The 23,806-nt window shown below is 37.8% G+C and overlaps 1 protein-coding gene across 10 annotated transcripts in view; it reads right to left on the bottom strand.

Annotated features, from left to right (window-relative positions):
* Positions 1–23,806, bottom strand: part of GPC5 (glypican 5) — a 1,588,740-nt gene that overhangs the window by 1,181,458 nt on the left and 383,476 nt on the right. For all 10 annotated transcript variants that reach the window (XM_070799873.1, XM_070799876.1, XM_019971624.2 and 7 more), the window contains one exon: positions 4,837–4,962. In XM_070799873.1, coding sequence (XP_070655974.1) covers positions 4,837–4,962 — 126 coding nt within the window. The remainder of the gene's footprint in view (positions 1–4,836; positions 4,963–23,806) is intronic.

Below are 23,806 nucleotides of genomic sequence, written 5' to 3'. Positions count from 1 at the left end.
GACTCTGTGGATTTTAGTGATACATTTTCATCGTTAATCAGGAATTGCTTGAGCTATGTACTTTGGTGTCTTGATAGTGTATATGGTATACATGCACTGTTCAAAATCATTTGAACTAAAAGAGATTGTTTCATAAATTAATATGCTACAGCTATTTGACATATTTCATCTTCAACCACAAAGGAATTCCACCTCTTTTGATGAACAAAAAGGTGATTTGACCCAGTTTGTAGGCCTGTCATAATATTGAAACAAGCTGTATGGTTCTCATATTTTTTAAGGCAGGACGTCTATGCACATAAATAATGGTATCAATCATCTCCTTAAAAATGCCTCCAGGAGAAGAAATCTTGCCAAAATAATCACTTCACTCTTATAGTGAATGATAGGCTCAATCTGGGCCACAAATTTATCCTATTGATGTGTTTGGCATAATTTCTCTAGATTAAATCTGAGAGTATTACAACCCAGCATATAAAAGCAAAATAAAAATCCCTACTATCTCCAAATGTGGTATGTGCTGTGTACTCAGTCGTGTCTGATTCTTTGCGATCCCACGGACCGTAGCCCACCAGACTCCCCTGTCCATGGAATTCTCCAGGCAAGAATATTGGAGTGGGTTGTCATTTCCTTCTCCACCAAATGTGGTATACATTCACTTAATATTCATTTCTTCAAAATTTGATGGCATAATTTATTTCAGTCAACTTTGGGTCTCTAAAATGAATATTCTATTTGGGGATCTTAGTATTTTCACACTATATTTTGTTTTTCTCAAGGAAAAAGCAGCTAATAGTTCAGGATTGTAAAATTCATCAGAACTTGACTTTACATTAAGGCCATTTTATGAAAACATATCCATCAATTTTTTGAAAAACCTATATCATAAAATTACTATAAAAGTCAAAATTGGTTAGAAACAAAATATAAAAATAGTGCTTTTATCTCAAAAAAGAATTATAAAAAGAAGAAAATAATAATGGCCCATAATTCTAACATCACTGTAACATGTTTTCATTAAATATCAATTATTAAATATAATGCAAATAAAAAATAAAGCCTCCCCAGTACTTTAAGTATATTAGCAGTTTTCACATAACTGCCCAGAAATATTCTATGTGGAACCAATATTAGTATTTTTACTTATTCAAATCTTCTGATAAAATACTTAATATCCAACTTTTAACTATCTTTATTTAATAGTTATTTGAACTTATTCTGCTTTAGCAAATATAAATATGAATCATTTTTGACTGCCACGTAATATTCAATGGTCAATATACCATGTTAACTGGATATGATGGATATTTATATTTTAGCATAGACTTTGCATTGAAAATAATTCCTGATCTACGTTTATATCAAAAACTAGCAGAGCCATGAATGAAATTACAATTTAAGGTACAGATAAGAATTTTCTCAAGATCGAGCAGAAAAGAGACACCACAAAATCAGCTTACTCTAAAGCATTAGGAAGAAAATTTGGGGGAGAATTCAGTGAGATGATTCTTATGAAACCTTAGTTGAGTGCTGGAAAACAATCAGGCTTGAAGAATGTTCATTTGGGAAGTAGCCTAGAGAGGTGGTAGGGAGCTAGTGTGTGAGGCTCATCGGCTGGCCTGGTGAGGCAAGGAGTAGATTGGTGACCCATGAGATAGGGAAAAGAGGAAAAACATAAAGAGGAAAAACATCCTGAGGGAAGGGAAAATGTCAGATAAGGTGATGAGGTAGAAGGGCTATATGAGGGAAAATTAAGTGAAGTGAAAGGTGTTCACAGGAGACTGGAGTCACTTAGGGCTCTTGGAAGCAAGTGACAGTCCGGAGGCTGGGTGGTATGGAAAAGGAAGACAGGAGGTGGAAGCAACTGAGAATAATGAGAACTGCTCACTTTCTTTACCAGAAATGTGGATGCTTCCCATGGAGAGTTCTTGCTACAGATAAGCTTTCTTTATTCATAAACCATGAACGAGGTCTTAAAATATATATCACGTATAAGAAAATATATCTTTAAAATTTTATTTATGTTTTTATTGAAGGATAATTGCTTTGCAGAATTTTGTTGTTTTCTGTCAAACTTCAACATGAATCAGTCATAGGTATACATATATCCCCTCCCTCCTGAACACCCCCCACAATCTCCCTCCCCATCCCACCACTCCAGGTTGACACAGAGCCCCAGTTTGAGTTTCCTGAGCCATACAGCAAATTCCCATTGACTGTCTATTTTACACATGGTAATGTAAGTTTCCATGTTACTCTTTCCATGCATCTCACTCTCTCCTCCCCTCTCCCCATGTCCACCAGTCTATTCATGCCTGTTTCTCCATTGCTGCCCTGTAAGTAAATTTTTAAGTACTATTTTTCTAGATTCTGTATATGTGTTAGAATATGATATTTATCTTTCTCTTTCTGACTTACTTCACTCTGTATAATAGGTTCTAGGTTCATCCACCTCATTAGAACTGACTCAAAGGCATTCCTTTTTATGGCTGAGTAATTCCATTGTGTATATGTACCACCACTTCATCCATTCATTTGTCGATGGACATAGCTGCTTCCATGTTCTAGCTATTGTAAATAGTGCTGCAAAGAACAATGGGATGCATGTGCTTTTTTCAATTTTGGTTTCCTCAGGGTATATGCCTAGGAGTTGGGATTGCTGGGTTATATGGTGGTTTTATTCCTAATTCTTTAAGGAATTTCCATACCATCTTCCATAGTGGCTGAATCAATTTACATTCCCACCAACAGTGCAAGAGTGTTCCCTTTTTCCCACACCCTCTCCAGCATTTATTGTTTGTAGACTTTTTGACGATGGCCATTCTGACCAGTGTGAGGTGATATCTCATTGTAGTTTTGATTCGCATTTCTCTAATAATGAGCAATGTTGAGCATCTTTTCATGTGTTTGTTAGCCATCTGTATGTCTTCTTTGGAGAAATGTAGGTTTATCTTTGAGTTAAAAATACTATCCCTCTGAAAACTTTTCCCAAACCATCGATTTCTCCAACAGTATTTCCTATTATACAACCCCCTGACCAAATAATCGAGAGGAATGGGACAAATTGAAACTAGGGCTCTTGCAGCTCTAGAATCAAATGTATAATATAATGTAATGTTGTATATTAAATATATGTATATTCTGAACTAAATCATTCATTAATCACCATGAAAGCTCATTAGCTCTTGTAGAAAAATTGTTAATACACAAAAATATTCAATTCTGGTTTGAACAATGGGAAAAGAGAAAGTATAAGTCAAAGTAGGATTTAATTACTAGATCTAAGTGGCAGAAATCTTATTAACATGAATACTGCAAGAACTCAAAATACTATGCATGCCATGACTATTCTCAGTAAAGGCAAGAAAGATATATTTAAGAACACATTTCAACATCCAAGGAGCATAATGAGAAAAGAACACTAGCCATGTCAGCTGAATATTTTATTTAAATTTAATTATAGTTCCTACCTTCAGTAATTATTTTCTGTGAAATCAAAGATTTCTTATGAGATATTTGAATATAAACTATAAGTAATCATTCTACTATATCAGGAATATAACTATAATGAGTATGATCACCCAGAAATAAAGTTTTTATTACATGAATTTATACTCACATTAATTATAGTATATGTTTATCATAGCAAATTGAATTTGCTAAATGACATTTTAAATGAAATCATCACTTTTGTGGTAACTAAACTACCTATCCTTATATGGAGTAGGCGTGTTCATAAATCAGAAAATTTAACACCCTATTTTTTGGCCGATTTCTCAATATAAAATACACTAAAACATTCAAATCCGAACACAGCACAGGCCTACATTCTATGATAATCACTAGCACTAGAAAATCAACTAATTTCCTGCCAATTACTTGGACCAACACTATGGTTTTAGAGAGAAAATAGGACTTTCTAAAACTCAAGAAATTACTTGAGAGCATGACCAGTTATAGGAAGCGAAGGAAAATAAACTCAAAGAAATTCTAGACAGTGGGAAAAAAAAGGTAAAAAAAAATTCACTCCTGAGCTTGAGAACAATGGACAGTATATAAATAAACAATGCCTCCAACAGACGTACATAAAAGTACCAGCTCTCTCTATCGCTCTCTCTCTCTCCCCACCCCACTTTCTCACATACACTCAAAGAGACAACTGTAGCGAGGACATGAACACTGTGCTGTGTGCTAAGTTGCTTCAGCCACGTCCGACTCTGCAACTCCATGGACTGTAGCCCACCAGGCTCCTCTGTCCATGGGGATTCTCCAGGCAAGAATATTGGAGTGGGTGGCCATGCCCTCCTCCAGGGGATCTTTCTGACCCAGAGATCAAAGCCCACATCTATCATGTGTACTGCACTGGCAGGCAGGTTCTTCACCACCAGCAGCACCTGTGAAACCCATGTTGACACTGTGGTGACATATATCCAGATATCAACGAATCTTTGCCCAGGTATTCATATTTCACTAAATGTCCTCACTTTCTAAATAGTCATAAAATTAAACTAAAAAAAAAAAAAGACATTTGAGAAACAAGACAGATTGGCTAGACATTAAATAACACCTAATAGAAAAAGTGAGATTGTTCAGTAAGCCATAGACGGATACCAAAGACAAGAGACCTTTTAGAACACCACATAATGCTATCCACATTTCTAAAATGTCAGAAGAATTAAATTTTTCTTGGGCAAACAAAAGAGAAGGAATTAATGGATCCTCTGACCTGTGGGGCAAAGTTAAATCTGAAGTAACGCATTAAAGAACAGGGGGGAAAGAAAAAAACAAAGATGAAAGTGGCTGCTAGGTTTTCATAGATCACCACACATAAAATACCTTTTTACTATGTCTTCTCCATTCCAGCATGGTAGTCCATCAGCAGCATCTAATTCATTAGCACAAAGCTGATCAGCCAGGCCCCCATAGAATGTCCTGTACAGTCGAAGGCTGTTGATAAATTCTCTGAATGGAAAAACAAAGAAAGCAGTTAAGCCCCAAAGTTCATAAGAAATGCCAATATAAATGGCATAATGTTATGCATAATGTTTAGAAGGCAGCTTTTACAATTCTCTACTTATTTTTATATCTTTAATACTTCTCTAACAATAGAAACAAAAAATACATCTTTTAAAAAATGTATTCAAATTTATTCTCTTAAATAAAAGTTTTCACTGGGTATGAACTTTATATAAGTATTCAGTTCAGTTCAGTCACTCAGTCGTGTCTGACTCCTTGCAACTCCATGAATCGCAGCAAGCCAGGCCTCCCTGTCCATCACCAACTCGCTGAGTTCACTGAGACTCACGTCCATCGAGTCAGTGATGCCATCCAGCCATCTCATCCTCTGTCATCCCCTTCTCCTCCTGCCCCCAATCCCTCCCAGCATCAGTCTTTTCCAATGAGTCAACTCTTCGTATGAGGTGGCCAAAGTACTGGAGTTTCAGCTTTAGCATCATTCCTTCCAAAGAAATCCCAGGGCTGATCTCCTTCAGAATGGACTGGTTGGATCTTCTAGCAGTCCAAGGGACTCTCAAGAGTCTTCTCCAACACCACAGTTCAAAAGCATCAATTCTTCAGCGCTCAGCCTTCTTCACAGTCCAACTCTCACATCCATACATGACCACTGGAAAAACCATAGCCTTGACTAGACGAACTTTTGTTGGCAAAGTAATGTCTCTTTGAATATGAAAGTAATGTCTCTTTACTTTCAAAAGTAAAGCTTTTGAATATGCTATCTAGTTTGGTCATAACTTTCCTTTCAAGGAGTAAACGTCTTTTAATTTCATGGCTGCAATCACCATCTGCAGTGATTTTGGAGCCCCCAAAAATAAAGTCTGCCACTGTTTCCACTGTTTCCCCATCTATTTCCCATGAAGTGATGGGACCAGATGCCATGATCTTTGTTTTCTGAATGTTGAGCTTTAAGCTAACTTTTTCACTCTCCTCTTTCACTTTCATCAAGAGGCTTTTGAGTTCCTCTTCACTTTCTGCCATAAGGGTGGTGTCATCTGCATATCTGAGGTTACTGATATTTCTCCCAGCAATCTTGATTGTAGCTTGTGCTTCTTCCAGTCCAGCATTTCTCATGATGTACTCTGCATATAAGTTAAATAAACCGGGTGACAATATACAGCCTTGACGTAATCCTTTTCCTATTTGGAACCAGTCTGTTGTTCCATCTCCAGTTCTAACTGTTGCTTCCTGACCTGCATATAGATTTCTCAAAAGGCACATCAGGTGGTCTGGTATTCCCATCTCTTTCAGAATTTTCCACAATTTATTGTGATCCACACAGTCAAAGGCTTTGGCATAGTCAATAAAGCAAAAATAGATGTTTTTCTGGAACTCTCCTTGCTTTTTCCATGATCCAGCGGATGTTGGCAATTTGATCTCTGGTTCCCCTGCCTTTTCTAAAACCAGCTTGAACATCAGGAAGTTCACGGTTCACATATTGCTGAAGCCTGGCTTGGAGAATTTTGAGCATTACTTTACTAGCGTGTGAGATGAGTGCAATTGTGCGGTAGTTTGAGCATTCTTTGGCATTGCCTTTCTTTGGGATTGGAATGAAAACTGACCTTTTCCAGTCCTGTGGCCAGTGCTGAGTTTTCCAAATTTGCTGGCATATTGAGTGCAGCACTTTCACAGCATCATCTTTCAGGATTTGAAAGAGCTCAACTGGAATTCCATCACCTCCACTAGCTTTGTTCGTAGTGATGCTTTCTAAGGCCCACTTGATTTCACATTCCAGGATGTCTGGCTCTAGGTGTGTGATCACACCATCGTGATTATCTGGGTCGTGAGGATCTTTTTTGTACAGTTCTTCTGTGTATTCTTGTCACCTCTTAATATCTTCTGCATCTGTTAGGTCTATACCATTTCTGTCCTTTATCGAGCCCATCTTTGTATGAAATGTTCCCTTGGTATCTCTAATTTTCTTGAAGAGATCTCTAGTCTTTCCCATTCTGTTGTTTTCCTCTATTTCTTTGCATTGATCACTGAAGAAGGCTTTCTTATGTCTTCTTGCTATTCTTTGGAACTCTGCATTCAGATGCTTATATCTTTCCTTTTCTCCTTTGCTTTTTGCTTCTCTTTTTTTCACAGCTATTTGTAAAGCCTCCCCAGACAGCCATTTTGCTTTTTTGCATTTCTTTTCCATGGGATGGCTTTGATCCCTGTCTCCTGTACAATATCACAAACCTCATTCCATAGTTCATCAGGCACTCTATCTATCAGATCTAGGCCCTTAAATCTATTTCTCACTTCCACTGTATAATCATAAGGGATTTGATTTAGGTCATACCTGTATGGTCTAGTGGTTTTCCCTACTTTCTTCAATTTAAATCTGAATTTGGCAATAAGTAGTTCATGATCTGAGCCACAGTCAGCTCCCAGTCTTGATTGGCTGACTGTATAGAGCTTCTCCATCTTTGGCTGCAAAGAATATAATCAATCTGATTTCGGTGTTGACCATCTGGTGATGTCTATTGGCCCAAGAAAGTGTGAATAGTACATACACACACACAGACACATGTCACTTTATTAGATTCCCTAAAGCCCTCACTAGCTACTGGTATTTAAACCAGTAGTTACCAGTAGTTAGTGGTACTAACTACTTTCTTTTCCATATAGAAATGTCAGAGGCTTACAACAAGCTGACTCACTGCTTACTGATTAAAAGTTTAGTAGGTTTGGGTAATTCTCCCATCTGCGTCTTCTCTTTGGTGTCTAAGAACATAAAGCGATACATCTTTACTAAATATGAGAGAACTCAGGTATGTGACACACTTCAGCAGCATGAAAATAAAACTGATTGGAGTGAGTAATGTATAATACATTTGCTAAGTTATTTTCCCCTCTCATACTGCTTCTCTTTTCAGTATAAATTGCGCAAAGAGGAAACTCAACAAAACAGAATTTTTTCAATTTAGAAATCCAAGACTTTGGAGTTTTAAAGCCAAAGCTTTGAGGTCTGAAAACCTTGAGTTCTAGCATTTCAAAAGACCAAGTCTTAAAGACTTTAGTTTTGAACTTTTCTATATACATAACGGTTCTGGGGGAAAAAAGAAAACTCACTAGTCTGATCCAGATGAAATGTCCCCTGGACCAAAAGGCAGGGACAGGAGATGGAAATGTTGGAAGGGCAGTAAACTTCAGAAATCTGTAGGATGTGTGATTAAAATACTGCAATTATGAAACCGCATTCCCCATTGATACTTTTGAAAGAATTTCTTTGAAAGTGAAATTAAACAGCAGGGGTGGTTATAAATTATAGTTGGAATAATCAAATTTTTAAAAATTAAATCTAATTTTGAAAGCACTAAGCCTCAAGTTTCAACTTGTAATTTTCTCTCACTGGTATTTGAAGAACTAGTGATATAAAACTGCTGGAGTTGTAAAAAACCACCACTCTGTTGGAAGGATAAATACAACTTTCAAATATGTAAGATTTGCAATCAGAGAAAATCAGATGTTCCCATGGCAAGTGTCTGGTGAGTATTTAATCAAACTTTTGAGACCCTGGTTCAATTCCTGGGTCGGGAAGATCCGCAGTGACTTTGGAGCCCAAGAAAATAAAGTCTGACACTGTTTCCATTGTTTCCCCATCTATTTCCCATGAAGTGATGGGATCAGATGCCATGATCTTTGTTTTTTGAATGTTGAGTTTTAAGCCAGCTTTTTCACTCTCCTCTTTCACTTTTATCAAGAAGCTCTTTAATTCCTCTTCACTTTCTGCCTACCCACTCCAGTATTCTTGGGCTTCCCTTGTGGCTCAGCTGGTAAAGAATTCACCTGCATTGCAAGAGACCTGGGTTCAATCCCTAGGTTGGGAAGATCCCCTGAAGAGGAAAAAGGCTACCCACTCCAGTACTCTGGCCTGGAGAATTCCATGGACTGTATAATCATGGTGTTGCAGAGTCGGAGACAGCTGAGCGACTTTCACTTTCACTTTTCCTTAGCAAAGCTTGACCAGACAAGTAATAACAAAACGGTCACAGGAAGCACAAATTTATAAGTAATTCTCAGTCAAAAGAAAAAAGATGGTCTATCTTCTCACTAACACAGTTAAATGATTATCTATATTTTATCGATTTCCTCTACTAGAAAATAAGTGTCTGCTTGATGGCTATGTTCCAGTAACTGTAATGGATGAACAAACATCAATTCTCATGCTGCAGCTACTAAAATATAATTGATTAAATTGACTGGTTCTTTCTTAGAGAGCAGGGTTTAATGAATGAGATGTGTGACTCCATTCCTGATTTCTATCCAACATAAATGGCCACCTGTTTGGAATCAAAGAATCCTCTGGAAATGAAGAGGCCTGGCACAAATGGCTGCAGATGTTGTTGCTATTCAGTTGCTTAGTCGTGTCTCCTTGTGACCCCATGGACTGTGGCATGCCAGGCTTCCCTGTCCTTCATTATCTCCTGGAGTTTGCTCAAACTCATGTCCATTGAGTCAGTGATGCCATCCTACAATCTCAACTTCTGTTGTCCCCTTCTCCTCTTGTCCTCAATCTTTCCCAGTATCAGGGCCTTTCCCCATGAGTTGGTAGATGTGGAGACTTTCAAATTGATCATGAATAGATATTTTTATGGTCCCTAAAACCCCAGCTTTAATCTTGGTAAATGGTGTCTTTCTTCCATTTCTTCTTTCACACCCAATATATCGTAGTAGGGAAACTTTACATCTTTATTTTCCAGCCTCCTTTCCAATGCTTCTGCCATTGCCTTAGCTTAAGTCTTAATCTTTTCACTGGAATCACTGCACCTGGAGGACATACCTCCCATTTGTTCCTTAACAATCACCTCCCATCCTCCATAAGATTCATCTACAGAAATTCAAATCTGGTAGTCCACAGACTATGCCATTCATTTGCATAAAGTCATCTATGCCTCTCTATTCTCTACAGCATGAAATCTAGTCTTCTTAGAAAGGTATATAGGACACTCTCAATTTCAGCAACCCAATCCACAGTTTAGGGTTCCACAAAAGTGCTTGTTATTCTCCAGACATACCTCTATGCCTTTGCCCTCATTCTCTCCGAAAGGATCATCTCTTAGAAGACTTCCACTCATTCCATAAACCATCACCTATCAACTATTTGTCACAAAATACTAAACACTATGGCATACCAAGCTCTGTGTTGGTGCCAGGGGTTCACAGCTAAACAAAATATCTCTGCCTTCTAAGAATATATATCCTGATAAAAATCCACAATAATAATACAGTGTTAGTATATTGTCATATTTGAGGACAGAGGAGGAATCAGGAATACAAAGATAACATTTCCATGTTTCATGCAAAAAAAGCAGCAGCAAACAACAAAGGTGAGGATGAGCAGGGGTGAAAAGGAAAGAGATCACTGTGTGTTCAGAGAGTCGTATGCAGCTGGTTTGGCTAGTGAGGACTGTGTTCATGGGAATACAGTTAAAGGGAGAAGGAGGCAAGATTATAGTTGGCCATCTTGATCATCATAAGATGTTTCAGTTTTATTAATAAGGCAGTGAGAGCCATTAAAAGTTTCCCAGCCAGCAAGTGAAAGCCATCACCATCATTGCAGTAATGTGGAAACAGATAGAAGTGCAGTGAGGTCACTTAGGGGCCTATGTGGTGCTATTGGTGTTCAGTTGCTAAGTCGTGTCTGACTATTTGAGAGCTCATGGACTATAGCACGCTAGGCTCCTCTGTCCTCTGCTATCTCTGGGAATTTGCTCAAATTCAAATCCATTGAGTTGATTCTATCCATATCATCCTCTGCCACCCCCTTCTCCTTTTGCCTTCAGTCTTTCCCAGCATCAAGGCCTATAACCAAGGGGACTATAACCAAGTTGAAACGGAGAAATATGAGGATAGGGAAAAAAAACAACACTGGCCAGTCAACATCAGAAAAACATTAGGAACCTAGAATTCACAGGTAAAGTAAAGACGTTAAGATAACGTTTAATTGTTTTCCATCAGGTGACTAATGAAAAGACTGTATTCTTTACTGAGGTAAGAAATAAAGGAAACGTACGCAGGGATAAATTGGGAGATTTGGATTGACATTTCTACACTACTATAAATAAAATAGATAATAAGATCCTACTCTATAGCACAGGGAACTCTACTCAATACTCTGTAATGGCCTATATGAGAAAAGAATCTAAAAAAGAGTGGATGCATATATATGTTTAACTGATTCACTTCTATGTACAGCAGAAACTAACACAACATTGTAAATCAACCATTTTAAATGGTTTATTTTTAAATTTAAAGTTTAAATTTAAAAAAGAAATAAAGGAAAGGAAACATCACCTTCTCAGTGTCCCCCACTATATTAATAGTTGCCCTTATTTTGCTCAAGATTTTCATCTTCCCATGGCACATATTACTTTCTATTTGAGCATATAACATGCTTATTTACAATGTTTTATTGTTTCTTATCTGTCTTCCGCACTCCAATAAAAAATTGAAGTAGGCAGGGGTTATTGGTTTGCTTTGTTCACCAATGTAGCAGTGGTAAAGGATATAGTACACTCAATAAGTAGTTACCAAATCAATGAATGAGTGAAAACTAATTAATAATTCATTCCATTCTTGATATATTCAGTTTAAGATTTTTTAAATCTTCAGAGAAAGTAATCAAGTAGAAGCCTACTTTACAAACTTAACATTTATAACATCATCTGGGGATCTGGCCAAAATGTAGATTTGGAGTCAACAGCTTGGGAGGGGCAAGTTCCAAGATTCCACATTTCAAAAGGCATTGGATGATGCCCATGTCAAGAACCATGAATACCATGGAAGGTTGCTGTTGGATATATGGGCCAAAATTGGTGGGCTGGACATGTGATGCCAGATTCACCATGTACAGAGGTGGTAACTGAAGTCATGAACATGAATAATCTCTCTCAGGCAAATAATACACAGTCAGAAGAAGCCAAAGGGACTCAAAAGTAGGAGCAACAGGAAAAAAAAACTTCAATGCTAAGAGTTATGAAAGCTAAAGAATGAGAAAATTTGAATTTAGAGATTCTCAAAAAAAAAAAATTAGAGATTCTCTTCAGTATAAAAAGACATTATGAAAAACAGATTAAAATACTAAAAATGTATTCTGTATGTGGTGATCGTAATTGTTTTAGACTGAATTGTGTCCATCCCCAAAATTCATATCTTGAAGCCCTAAACCCCAATATGACTGTATATGGAGACAGGGCCTTTAAAGCAGTAATTAAACTTACATAAGATACATAGGATGAGTGCGTCAATGGCATCCCACTCCACTACTCTTGCCTGGAAAATCCCATGGGCAGAGGAGCCTGGTAGGCTGCAGTCCATGGGGTCACTAAGAGTCGGACACGACTGAGCCAATTCACTTTCACTTTTCACTTTCATGTATTGCAGAAGGAAATGGCAACCCACTCCAGTGTTCTTGCCTGGAGAATCCCAGGGACGGGGGAGCCTCATGGGCTGCCATTTATGGGGTTGCACAGAGGCAGACACGACTGAAGTGACTTAGCAGTAGCAACAAGATACATAAGATGAGTGGGTCTTAATCCACTGACCAGTGTTCTAATGAGAAAGAGACACTACAGGTACATGAATTCAGAGGAAAGGCCATGGGAGGACACAGCACGAAGGTGGCAACTGCAAACTGAGGAGAAGTCTCAGAAGAAACCACACCTGCCAACACCTTGATCTTAGACTTCCAGCCTCCAGACCTGTCAGAAAATCCATTTCTGTCATTTAATCCAGCCAGCCTGGGCTATTTTGTTTTAGTTGTTTTAACACACGAATAAAATAATTAAAGCATTTGATAAAGAATAATAAACTTCAGATTTGCTGTATGATGAACCATGAAAAAGAAAGATGAGAAACTGGAATTGAGGAGTCCCAAAAAAGGAAAATAGATTTTCCTTTGGATTCATGCTTATTTGAATATAAAAACGGTTTTAGTATATTTGTGTGTGAAAGGGGAAGAAGATAAAGTTATGTGGTCATTCATTTGTTCCAATTCTCTACCTTCTGGACACAAAGGTTCTTTGGGGGTAGCCTTGGCTATCTGACTTCTAGACATATACACAGAAGCGGTGTTTGTTCCCTCCAGGCTTAAGCTTTGTGGATCAATGTGGCTTTGCCAGTTTCTGTTCCCCTTTTCCCTGATGACAGGCAATGCTTCTGATGGCAGCTGCTCTGTCACTCTGATGCTTAAAGCCAGAACAAACACTCTTAGGCATTGCTCCTGATGATCTGAAGTGGGCACATATGTATGTATGTGTGTGTGCTCAGTTGTGTCTGACTCTTTGAGACCCTATATACGATAGCCTGTCAGGCTCCTCTATCCATGGAATTCTCCGGGTAAGATTACTGAAGTGGGTTTCTACTTCCTCCTTCAGGGGATCTGACCCAGGGATCAAACCCATTTCTCCTGTATCGCCTGCATTTAGGGAACCCAAAGGTTTGGAACAAAAACAATTTTTTGCTTCTAAACCCAATGATGGGCTTCTCCCCATAATGGCCTGCCCTCCTATTTCATTCTCCCAAACATCCACCCATCCTTCAGGATCCAGCTAATCCTCATCTCCTCTCTAAATCCTGTCCTGACCAGACTGTGAAGCTTTTATTGGCCCAGTGTGTTTCTAATGCCACACTTGGCATCTGTTCTATACCCCTGGTTATCTGGTATTATAATTCCTCTGTCTGTCTGTCTGCCTCTCTGATTAAAGGGTGTGTTCTCTAAAGACAAGAGTCATGTCTACTTTATATCCCAAGGGTTTAGACTACAGTTTGGTACCCCACAGGCACCCAACAAATTCTTGTTAAATTGGCCCCAGATGCACTGTTAGTTTTTACCAACTTCCAGAATTAGAAGTTTCCATACTCAATACATTTTTAAAATATGATAATGATAGGGCTTCCCTGGTGGCTCATTGGTAAAGAATCTGCCTGCCAATGCAGGAGACATGGGTTCCCTGGTCTGGGAAGATCCCACACACTGTGGAACACCACAACTATTGAGCCTGTGCTCTAAAGCCCAGGAGCTGCAACTACTGAGCCCTCAAGCTGTGACTGCTGAAGCCCTCACACCCTGAGCCCATGCTCAGGAACAAGAGATGCCATTGCAGTGAGAACCTGAGCATTGCAACCAGAGAGTAGCCCCCACTCACCCAACTAGAGAAAAGCCCAGGCAACAACAGACCCAGCATAGTCAAATAAACAAACACATTTTTAAAAATGATAATGATAATTAAAAGTTCTTAGAGAGCATGGCTGACTTGGGAAAATTTGAATTAGGAGATCTGCTCCAAGATTGTGGAGAAAGATCAGAAGGACCTTTCTGATGTGTTATATTAGAAATTGGAAGAAATCCAGAGGGCAGAGCCACAAACTGTCCCAGATTCTTCCAAATAGGTTCAAGACAGAGTTTCCCTCTATATGTTGTTGTGTTAATCACTCAGTCGTGTCAGACTCTTTGGGACACCATGGACAGTAGCCCACCAGGCCCCTCTGTCCATAGGATTTCCCAGGCAAGAATACTTGAGTGGGGTGCCATTCCCTGCTCCAGGGCTCCCTCTATATACACATATACAAATATATATGTGATGCCAAAATTAACATATAGGGATACATTAATATTTAATCACACTGCTGTGTAAGCTACCCATCATAATTAATACATTATAGAGATGCCATATTATAAAGACAAGTGTTAGAAAAAGAGAGACCATTTGATCCAGTAGTATTCTGCCTGAAATGCACTTTATCGTCACCAAGGAAGCACAAACTGCACACCTCAACTTCTCCCTCAGACATTCAGATTTTGTGTTTGGGACAGGACCCTGGCATCTGGGTTTCTCTAAAAGCTTTCTACAGGATCCTAATGTGCAGTCTCTTACTTTTTAACTAAGGAAATTGAAAACCAAAGAAGTGAAAGGACTTGTGAGAAGTGATGAAATTAGTTATTTAAGTTAGTTATTTCAGTTCAGTTTAGTTCAGTCATTTAGTCATGTCTGACTGTTTGCAACCCTATGAACTGCAACATGCCAAGCCTCCCTGTCCATCACCAACTCCCAGAGTCCACCCAAACCGATTTCCATTGAGTTGGTGATGCCATCCAAACATCTCATCCTCTATCGTCCCCTTCTCCTCCTGCCCCCAATCCCTCCCAGCATCAGGGTCTCTTCCAATGAGTCAACTCTTCGCATCAGATGGCCAAAGTATTGGAGTTTCAGCTTCAACATCAGTCCTTCCAGTGAAAACCCAGGGCTGATCTCCTTCAGAATGGACTGGTTGGATCTCCTTGCAGTCCAAGGGACTCTCAAGAGTCTTCTCCAACACCACAGTTCAAAAGCATCAATTCTTTGGCGCTCAGCTTTCTTCACAGTACAACTCTCACATCCATAAATGACCACTGAAAAAACATAGCCTTGAACTAGAAGGACTATTGTTGGCAAAGAAATGCCTCTGCTTTTTAATACTCTGTCTAGGTTGGTCATAACTTTCCTTCCAAGGGGTAAGCATCTTTTAATTTCATGGCTGCAATCACCATTTGCAGTGATTTCGGAGCCCAGAAAAATAAAGTCTGACACTATTTCCACTGTTTCCCCATCTATTTGCCATGAAGTGATGGGACCAGATGCCATGATCTTTATTTTCTGAATGTTGAGCTTTAAGCCAACTTTTTCACTCTCCTCTTTCACTTTCATCAAGAGGCTCTTTAGTTCCTCTTCATTTTCTGCCATAAGGGTGGTGTCATCTGCATATCTGAGGTTATTGATATTTCTCCTGGCAATCTTGATTCCAGCTTGTGCTTCTTCCAGTCCAGCGTTTCTCATGATGTACTCTGCATATAAGTTAAATAAGCAGGGTGACAATATACAGCCTTGACGAACTCCTTTTCCTATTTGGAACCAGTGTGTTGTTCCGTGTCCGGTTCTAACTGTTGCTTCCTGACCTGCATACAGATTTCTCAAGAGGCAGGTCAGGTGGTCTGGTACTCCCATCTCTTTCAGAATATTCCACAGTTTATTGTGATCCACACAGTCAAAGGCTTTGGCATAGTCAATAAAGCAGAAATAGATGTTTTTCTGGACCTCTTGCTTTTTTGATGATCCAGCAGATGTTGGCAATTTGATCTCTGGTTCCCCTGTCTTTTCTAAAACCAGCTTGAACATCAGGAAGTTCATGGTTCACGTATTGCTGAAGCCTGGCTTGGAGAAATTTAAGTATTACTTTACTAGCATGTGAGATGAGTGCAATTGTGCAGTAGTTTGAGCATTCTTTGGCATTGCCTTTCAATGGGATTGGAATGCAAACTGACCTTTTCCAGTCCTGTGGCCAGTGCTGAGTTTTCCAAATTTGCTGGCATATTGAGTGCAGCACTTTCACAGCATCATCTTTCAGGATTTGAAATAGCTCAACTGGAATTCCATCTCCTCCACTAGCTTTGTTCGTAGTGATGCTTCCTAAGGCCCACTTGACTTCCCATTCCAGGATGTCTGGCTATAGGTGAATGATCACACCATCATGATTATCTGGGTCGTGAAGCTCTTTTTTATGCAGTTCTTCTGTGTATTCTTGCTACCTCTTCTTAATATCTTCTGCTTCTGTTAGGTCCATACCATTTCTGTCCTTTATTGAGTCAGGCATTTAGTCAACACAGACCTCAAGACTATTTTCATTAATTAATTAATAAAAATGTCATTACTTTGCAATGTAGGGCAGGTATGGGATGTTTGAGAAATCAAAGTTGAATGACTTTTTGTAGAGAAGAATATTTCCCTCTGTTTTTAAAATTTTACAGAAACCATCATTCTTTTTACAGAACACACTTTAGTTGTAGACTGGTAGACTAGAAAACAGATACATCACTTTTTTCTGCCAAAATCTGGATTTAGAAAGCAACATGTTTACACAGGATTTATCTGTATCTCTTTACCAGTTTGAAATATATAGTAGGGGGTGGAGTAAATTCTGATCACTAACTAATGAACAGCTTTGCACACTGTGCTAGCACAGGAAAGAGGGAAAAAGCTGGAGCACAATTGTTCCTTCATAGCTTCCAGCCTTGTTTGCCCTGAGCTGACTGGAGGCAACAGAGGAACATGGGCCAGCACAGTTAGCACTTCCTTGCTTCCCATGCCCTGGAGGCCAAAAGTGCCAGAAAGGTTTCCTGATCCATCACATGGGGAAAATAAATACGAAAGGAAATACAATTCACCCTGAAGTTGTCATGTCTAGTTTGGTTGACACAGGAGTGTCCAGATACTACTCTAAAACTAAGTGACACTTCTGATTGTCTTTACCATCATCATTCAACTTAAATCATTTCTGAGCCACAAGTGAAGTCCAAGAATACTGGAGTGGGTAGCTTTTCCCTTCTCCAGAGGATCTTTCTGACCCAGGAATCAAACTGGGGTCTCCTGAATTGCAGGTAAACTCTTTACCAACTGAGCTATCAGGGAAGCCCTTAATGACAAAAGTAACGTATATTTTGGTGAGCGGTAAAATAACTAAAAGGCACATGAAGAATAAATTCATATCTGTCCCTCTGCAGTATTTCCATCATGCCTCCTAAGGTAAGTAATGACAACAGCCCAGGGTGCTTTCTTCAGCTTCCTCTGTGTACACCCTAACACATAACAAAAAACAGACATATCAAGATAGAGACGGTTTAGTTTTATAAAACTAGGACCAACCTATACACATAAATGCAACTGACTTTTCTTGCTTGACAATATTTCATGAACTCTTTTCAGGTTATTAAGTCTAGATCTTACTTATTTTTATACAGCTATATACTATTCCAATCTCTGGATACAACAATGCTGGTATAATTTATCAAAATATCCCACTAAGGCAATTTTTACTTCTTAATTTATAAGACTGACATGTTCCTCATATGTAGTATTTGAAGAGTGATAACCACATGTTTTAAACTTTGCTGATATTTCAGGGAGCTGTTTTCACTTAAGCATATGGCTCCAATCTACATTTGATTTTGCATTTTGTTTCATGAGACATTGCTGGAAACAGAGCTATGTTCAAAAGGCATACCTCTAATCTTAGGTCTTCATCTAGTGGGCATTTGTTTCCACTTTAAAATGTTTATCAACTGTCTCATGGAGCACTTCCTCACCCTTTTTCCCTTGAACACAATATAAAAGAGACTATTTCTTATTTTAAGCAAAGCTAATTATCTGAAAAAGTGTTGGAGAAGAATCTGATTTTCGAGTGGAACTTTTGTCTGCAGAATGTTTCAGAACACACATTTCTGTAGTTAATGACACATATCGATTTTTTTAGCCTTCACATCAGTCCACATGTTAATACAGAACCCAAATTAAAAGCAGTACCTCGCACACGGTTTGAAAATATCTGTAGAACAAAGGTCAAATGTGCAGTTTGCTAGTTAATGGCCTGAGGCAAAGTTAAGGTTAATGTGGTACTAATGAACAGTCTCAGACCTGTGGACGGGTCTGACCACGGTTGTCAAACAGGAGATATTTAAAGTGTCAGTCTCCTGTCCTGCAGAGGAAATACATAATCACATGTTTCTAGATAAGGACTATTTTCTCTAGCAATTCTGTATTTCATCATTTGACTTAATTCTCAACAAAGTCATTCTATTTGACAAAATATTTGCATAGATCTTGAGAAGAGATTTCTAAGGATTTCTTTAGATTTCTGTTCTATGGCAATAAGGGTTATCATTGTAAAGACTTGAAAATAATTAAATACATGCAGGAAGACTGGCTATCAGGATACTGAAGTCAAGTTTGTTGCCCCTTTTTACACAGGCTTCATTCATGATGCCGGCAGAGGTGTGGGAAGAGGGTGAGTGTAACACAAAGAAACAAAGCAATAAATGGCACCAGCACATTTTATCACAAATCGAAATATTTCAAGCACATTGCACTCATATTTGATTTTAAAAGAAAATACTGTCTTTTCTAAAATAGTAACTCATAAAGTCTGCTCTCTGAACCACACCTGAACACGCTGCTCATGAAGGAAGCTGAGACCTCAGAACTGGCACCATTCTCCAAGAGGAGAGTCTCTTCTTCTGACTAAAGATGATTCCAGGTTTCTCCCTCCTGATATGAAATCTTGTTCATGAGACGGGATTTCCCTACCTTCTCAAAAAGGCTGAAGGGGTTGAAGTAGGTGGGTAGGCTGGGGGGCACCAGAGAAAATGATGGGAAAGAACACTGGAAACACCCAACACACCAACATCCTCCCATCTTCTCTGCAGAGGATTCTTTTCTGACAAGTGCTGCATGTCTAAGGCTCCCTGGTGATGGTTTTATACCAGCCCTGAGCTGGACAATGATAGCCACCTATACAATTGATATGGACATGTCTGTTCTTTTTCAATATTCCTCAAATCCAACGTGTTACCATTTAATGTCCCAGTAAAAAGTATCCTTTCTGAAAGCATCCTCCTGTAAAAAGAGTGATTTAAACCTGATGTCAAAACTAGGTTTGCAAAACAAGCTCTCATCTTATTTCCCCATGTCATAAAAATGTACCTCAGAAAGCACTGACTCCGTTCTCCATTAAAAAAGAACTTTAAACAAAGACCTTAACTCATTTGTAAAAATAAACACAGGGCCAAACATTCAATATTTATACAAATTGGATAATATAAAACTGAGCATCTGTCCCAAAGGAGATATAATATAAGTTCTCCTATCTCATAACTTTGTGTTCATTTTAATAAAAATATGCCATCATTTACTCACTCAACTAGTTGAAAGAAGCATGCTATTAATTTCACAATAGAAAAATAAAGTCTAGGACTTGACTGAGTCAAGACCAATCAGAAGGTTTAGCCAAACAGAATATTTACAAATCTAATGACTCTAATATAGGTCATTTATACAAAAAAACATTATAACTGCATTTGAGATTCAGGATTTTACGTCGAAACTTGAATCTTACTTTCTTTTCTAGTAAGATGTTTCCTGTGCTTGCTGACATTTTAACAATAAACTCCAAAACCTAGGGGCCAAAAAAAGAAAAAAACATTCTGGACAATATTTTCCTCTCTCAGCCTCAGAATATTAATGAACTACTTTCACTTTAATAGTCTGCCAATAATTTGGCTTCTTCCTATTTCCTTTTCTTTCCTTTTTATTTAATGACTTAAATCAGATATCTCTGGTTACCTCCATCCACAAATTTGTCTGAGAGTTAATATATGCCTTGTACAAATTATTCTCACTTGCATTTTTACTAACTGTATACCTCTCAGTGCAAATATTTGTGGTTCCTGGATTCTTATATAAAGATGGGCTTTAAGATCAGGAAATCTATAGTTAACAAGGCTCAAAGAAAATAAATTATTTTAGTCTTCAATTTTATTCCTACTATTCTAGTAATTCTAATTTTGGAAAAAATTAATTTTGAATATCACATGTAACCCAGATATTATTGTATTTCCAACTTCTGAAAGGTGGCACAGAATACTGAATAATGTATAATCACATTTACCCAATTATGACATCTGAAATACTGTGCATATGATCAGAATCAAAGTAATACATCCTTCCATTATGATTATTCATATATATCTTTGTTTATATTTAGCTTATATTGCAAAATGTAGGCAAAACAAATACAACAAAATATTATAAATCCTTTGGATTCACTCAATTTGTAGGTCGCCAAAGTTGCAGTGTTCCATGTCTAACAAGATTCTTACTGAAGGACAGTCAAACTAACATAGCCAAAAGAATGTCTTAAACTCTTCATCTTCAAAAGTCATCAACCAGAATAAATAATATTATTTGGAAGAAAATTTGATCTGCAAGTCTGTAAGTCTATGAATATAGGCTTAAACAGAAAGCATCATCCCAGGACTACCTTCAAGCTTTCATCAGTTGCACCTTTAAACAAAATATGATTCTGGAGACCATGGTGTTTCTGGAAATGGTTGAGATAAATGTGTATCTTGGGATGAAGATGAGAAAAATTGAAAAAAAGCAAAGTTTCCATTAAGTGATAAAATTCACTCTAGAAATATGTTTCTTCTATTTTGAGCACTACTAGTTAAAAATTGGTAGCTTTATTAATTCCATTCAACATGCAACTGAATAAAAATAAGAATATCTCTTGGGTCTACCTACTCCCCATTTTTCCCTCTTATCTGTATGCATGATTTGGACACTTTAAATGCTGATGATAGATTTAAACTGATAGAATATTGTTTGCAATGCAAAACCAAGAGAAAGAAAGAAAGCTCAGTACTCTGGCTGTAGATGGAGTACTCATAAGACTTCTAAGAACAACTAATTTTGCTACTTTAGTAAAAGAAAGAAGCATCGCATTATCCTGATGTATGCCCCATAGATTCTGCTAAAACTTCTGAAATATCTTTTATGCACTCCTATAAAAATCATCAATTTCAATACAACAGAAATTTAATTCCTCCTCACCTCTTAAAAAAGTGAAAAAAAATGGGAGCTGAATTTGGGGTACTTTTTAACTCCAGATGTTCACAGACTTTCCAAAGGAAAATGGATAAAATATTCACCTTTTGTGAAAAGGAAGGAAGTTGCTTTCAGGTATATTAGATAAGGAAAATTTCATTGACAATTTGGTTTTCTTGGTGGGGGAATAATTTGAGCCACATAAATGAGATAACCCTACAGTCATTATTATAAAACACTACTGAAAAGCCTCTAAGCTCATCTAGCAAAGCTGTTATTTGCTGGGAAATAGAAGGTTTTCGGAGAATCAGTTAGAAAAGTGTCCAACTTAAAGGTCATTTTTCCTGTAGAAAATATATTTTCTATATAAAAAAAAATAGAAATATATTTTATTATTCTTTTTGTAGTGAGAAATTTGGAGAGATTTATTTCTACTCACATTAACTTAAATTTGACAGTCTCTGTATTACAGATGTCATAGATTAACTTGAGGCCTAAAGCATTATGGACTATGGATGTAAATAACTTGAAGAATTTAGAATAAATCTCATGTTCCCTGATATAAGCCTATCCTTGTCTAAGCAAGCAAGCTATGAGAGTTCTAACTGCAGACACTGATAACCACATAAGTTTGCTTTCTGTAATTTTCAATAATTGTCACCATCAAAACAAAAAGTGAGCAGCATCCATTGGACACCAAACCTCTAAGACCATCACAATTTCTAGTTTATAGCAAGCAGTTGGAGCCATCTCTCCTTTCAGCACAAATACTGTTGACAGTTACGTATCCTATAGTTTGGAAATAGTTTCAGATATTTCATGAAATGGTCATTAATTTTATCCATGAACATCTAAAATGTAGAGCAAACCCAGTTTGAAGTCGTTATTTTGAATACTCAGCTTAAGTGGAGCAATTTGCTTTTCAGTGCAGCAAAATTTTACATGTATTTGTTTATGAACTCTCTTGTTCTGAGAAATTTTATCAGGTTCTCAGTGGGATACATGACCCACAAAAGGTTAAGCACCACTAGCCTAAACTTTTGCCACATGTTTGCTCTGCCTTCTGGCATTCCTTCTTCCTGTGTGCCTGGGTTTTGACCCCAGGGGTCCTGCTCTCCATTACTCACACAGGGCTTGACGCTGGCCTGCCTTGTGCTCCTGTTTTTTTAGCCCTGCTCTGGCCTGGCCTCTCGCCCCCATCCAAAGGCATGCCTTGACCTGCCCTGCTCTGGGTGCCCTCACTGCCACTACTCACTAAGCACTGTTTTAAATTAAACAGCAATGTTCTCATAGAAGGGAACATGACCTTTATTTTAGTAAATTAAACTTACAGGTAATAAATATCCATGGCACCTCAAAGAAGCACTAACTTCCTTTTAGGAAATAGATTGGAAATTGTTTTCTCCAGTCCTACAAATGCTAGTAGTTTTTTTCTCAAAGAGCTGACTTTTTCCTGAACTGCGGATACTTTCATCCGCTGATTATGTGTATATACAATTCATTAAGCTCAGTGTGTCAATAATGACTTACTCATATAAAAGAATACATGTATCCAGACACACATCAAGAATTTTAAAAATTAACTGTGCTTTCACTAATAAAGTATTTGACAGTGCAGCTATGAATTCATGAATTTTAAGCTAACTGATCCTATTTAATAAAGCTAACTGAGCCTTCTGAGCTGTCTTGCAATCATACTAAATATAATATTGAGTATTCTTCATTCAGTATATGTTTAAAATTTTTCCTATTATAATTTACTTATTTTTAACCATATCACCATGTTCTTTTGAGATGTACAGGAATAAATTAATTTGCTTTCATAGACAGACCCATCCTGAATAAGAATGATGCCCTGACTCATTCCTCTCCTTAAACTGTGCAATTTAAAATGTCCTTTTTACTTCTCATCCTCAACAAATAAAACTGTCTAATGTTCCAAGTGGTAAAATCCTCACTCAAATTGAGATTTAGTAATCACATTAGAATGGAACTTCCTGTTGATACAATATCTCAGTTCAGTTCTGAAGAGAAAATTAAGAGAAACAAAGACTCAGAAAACAATTTAAATTATATTTTGTTTCCAACATTAAAAATCCAGGATATCTAAAATTTCTCCTTTCCCCACCTTTAGATCAAAATCACCTATGACATTAAAAATATTTTACATTTACTAAGACCTAATACAGTCTCTATTTTCCCTGATACACACTTATGCATGCAGCCCATCCCCTTAATTGGCATATTCTTAAATGAGAAGCTTGGCTAATTGGAATGCTTGCTGTAGAACAGATGGGGCACTGGTGTTGAGACTCTGCCTTAATTTACTGTCCTGGGGTTTTCCTAATTACCCACTTAATTGGCACAGCCACACCACTTTGAAATAATAA

The sequence above is a fragment of the Bos indicus genome, chromosome 12, assembly GCF_029378745.1.
Source record: "Bos indicus isolate NIAB-ARS_2022 breed Sahiwal x Tharparkar chromosome 12, NIAB-ARS_B.indTharparkar_mat_pri_1.0, whole genome shotgun sequence".
Lineage (NCBI taxonomy): Eukaryota > Metazoa > Chordata > Mammalia > Artiodactyla > Bovidae > Bos > Bos indicus.
Note: the sequence above shows the minus strand (reverse complement) of the source record. Positions and strands in the feature narration are given on the sequence as shown.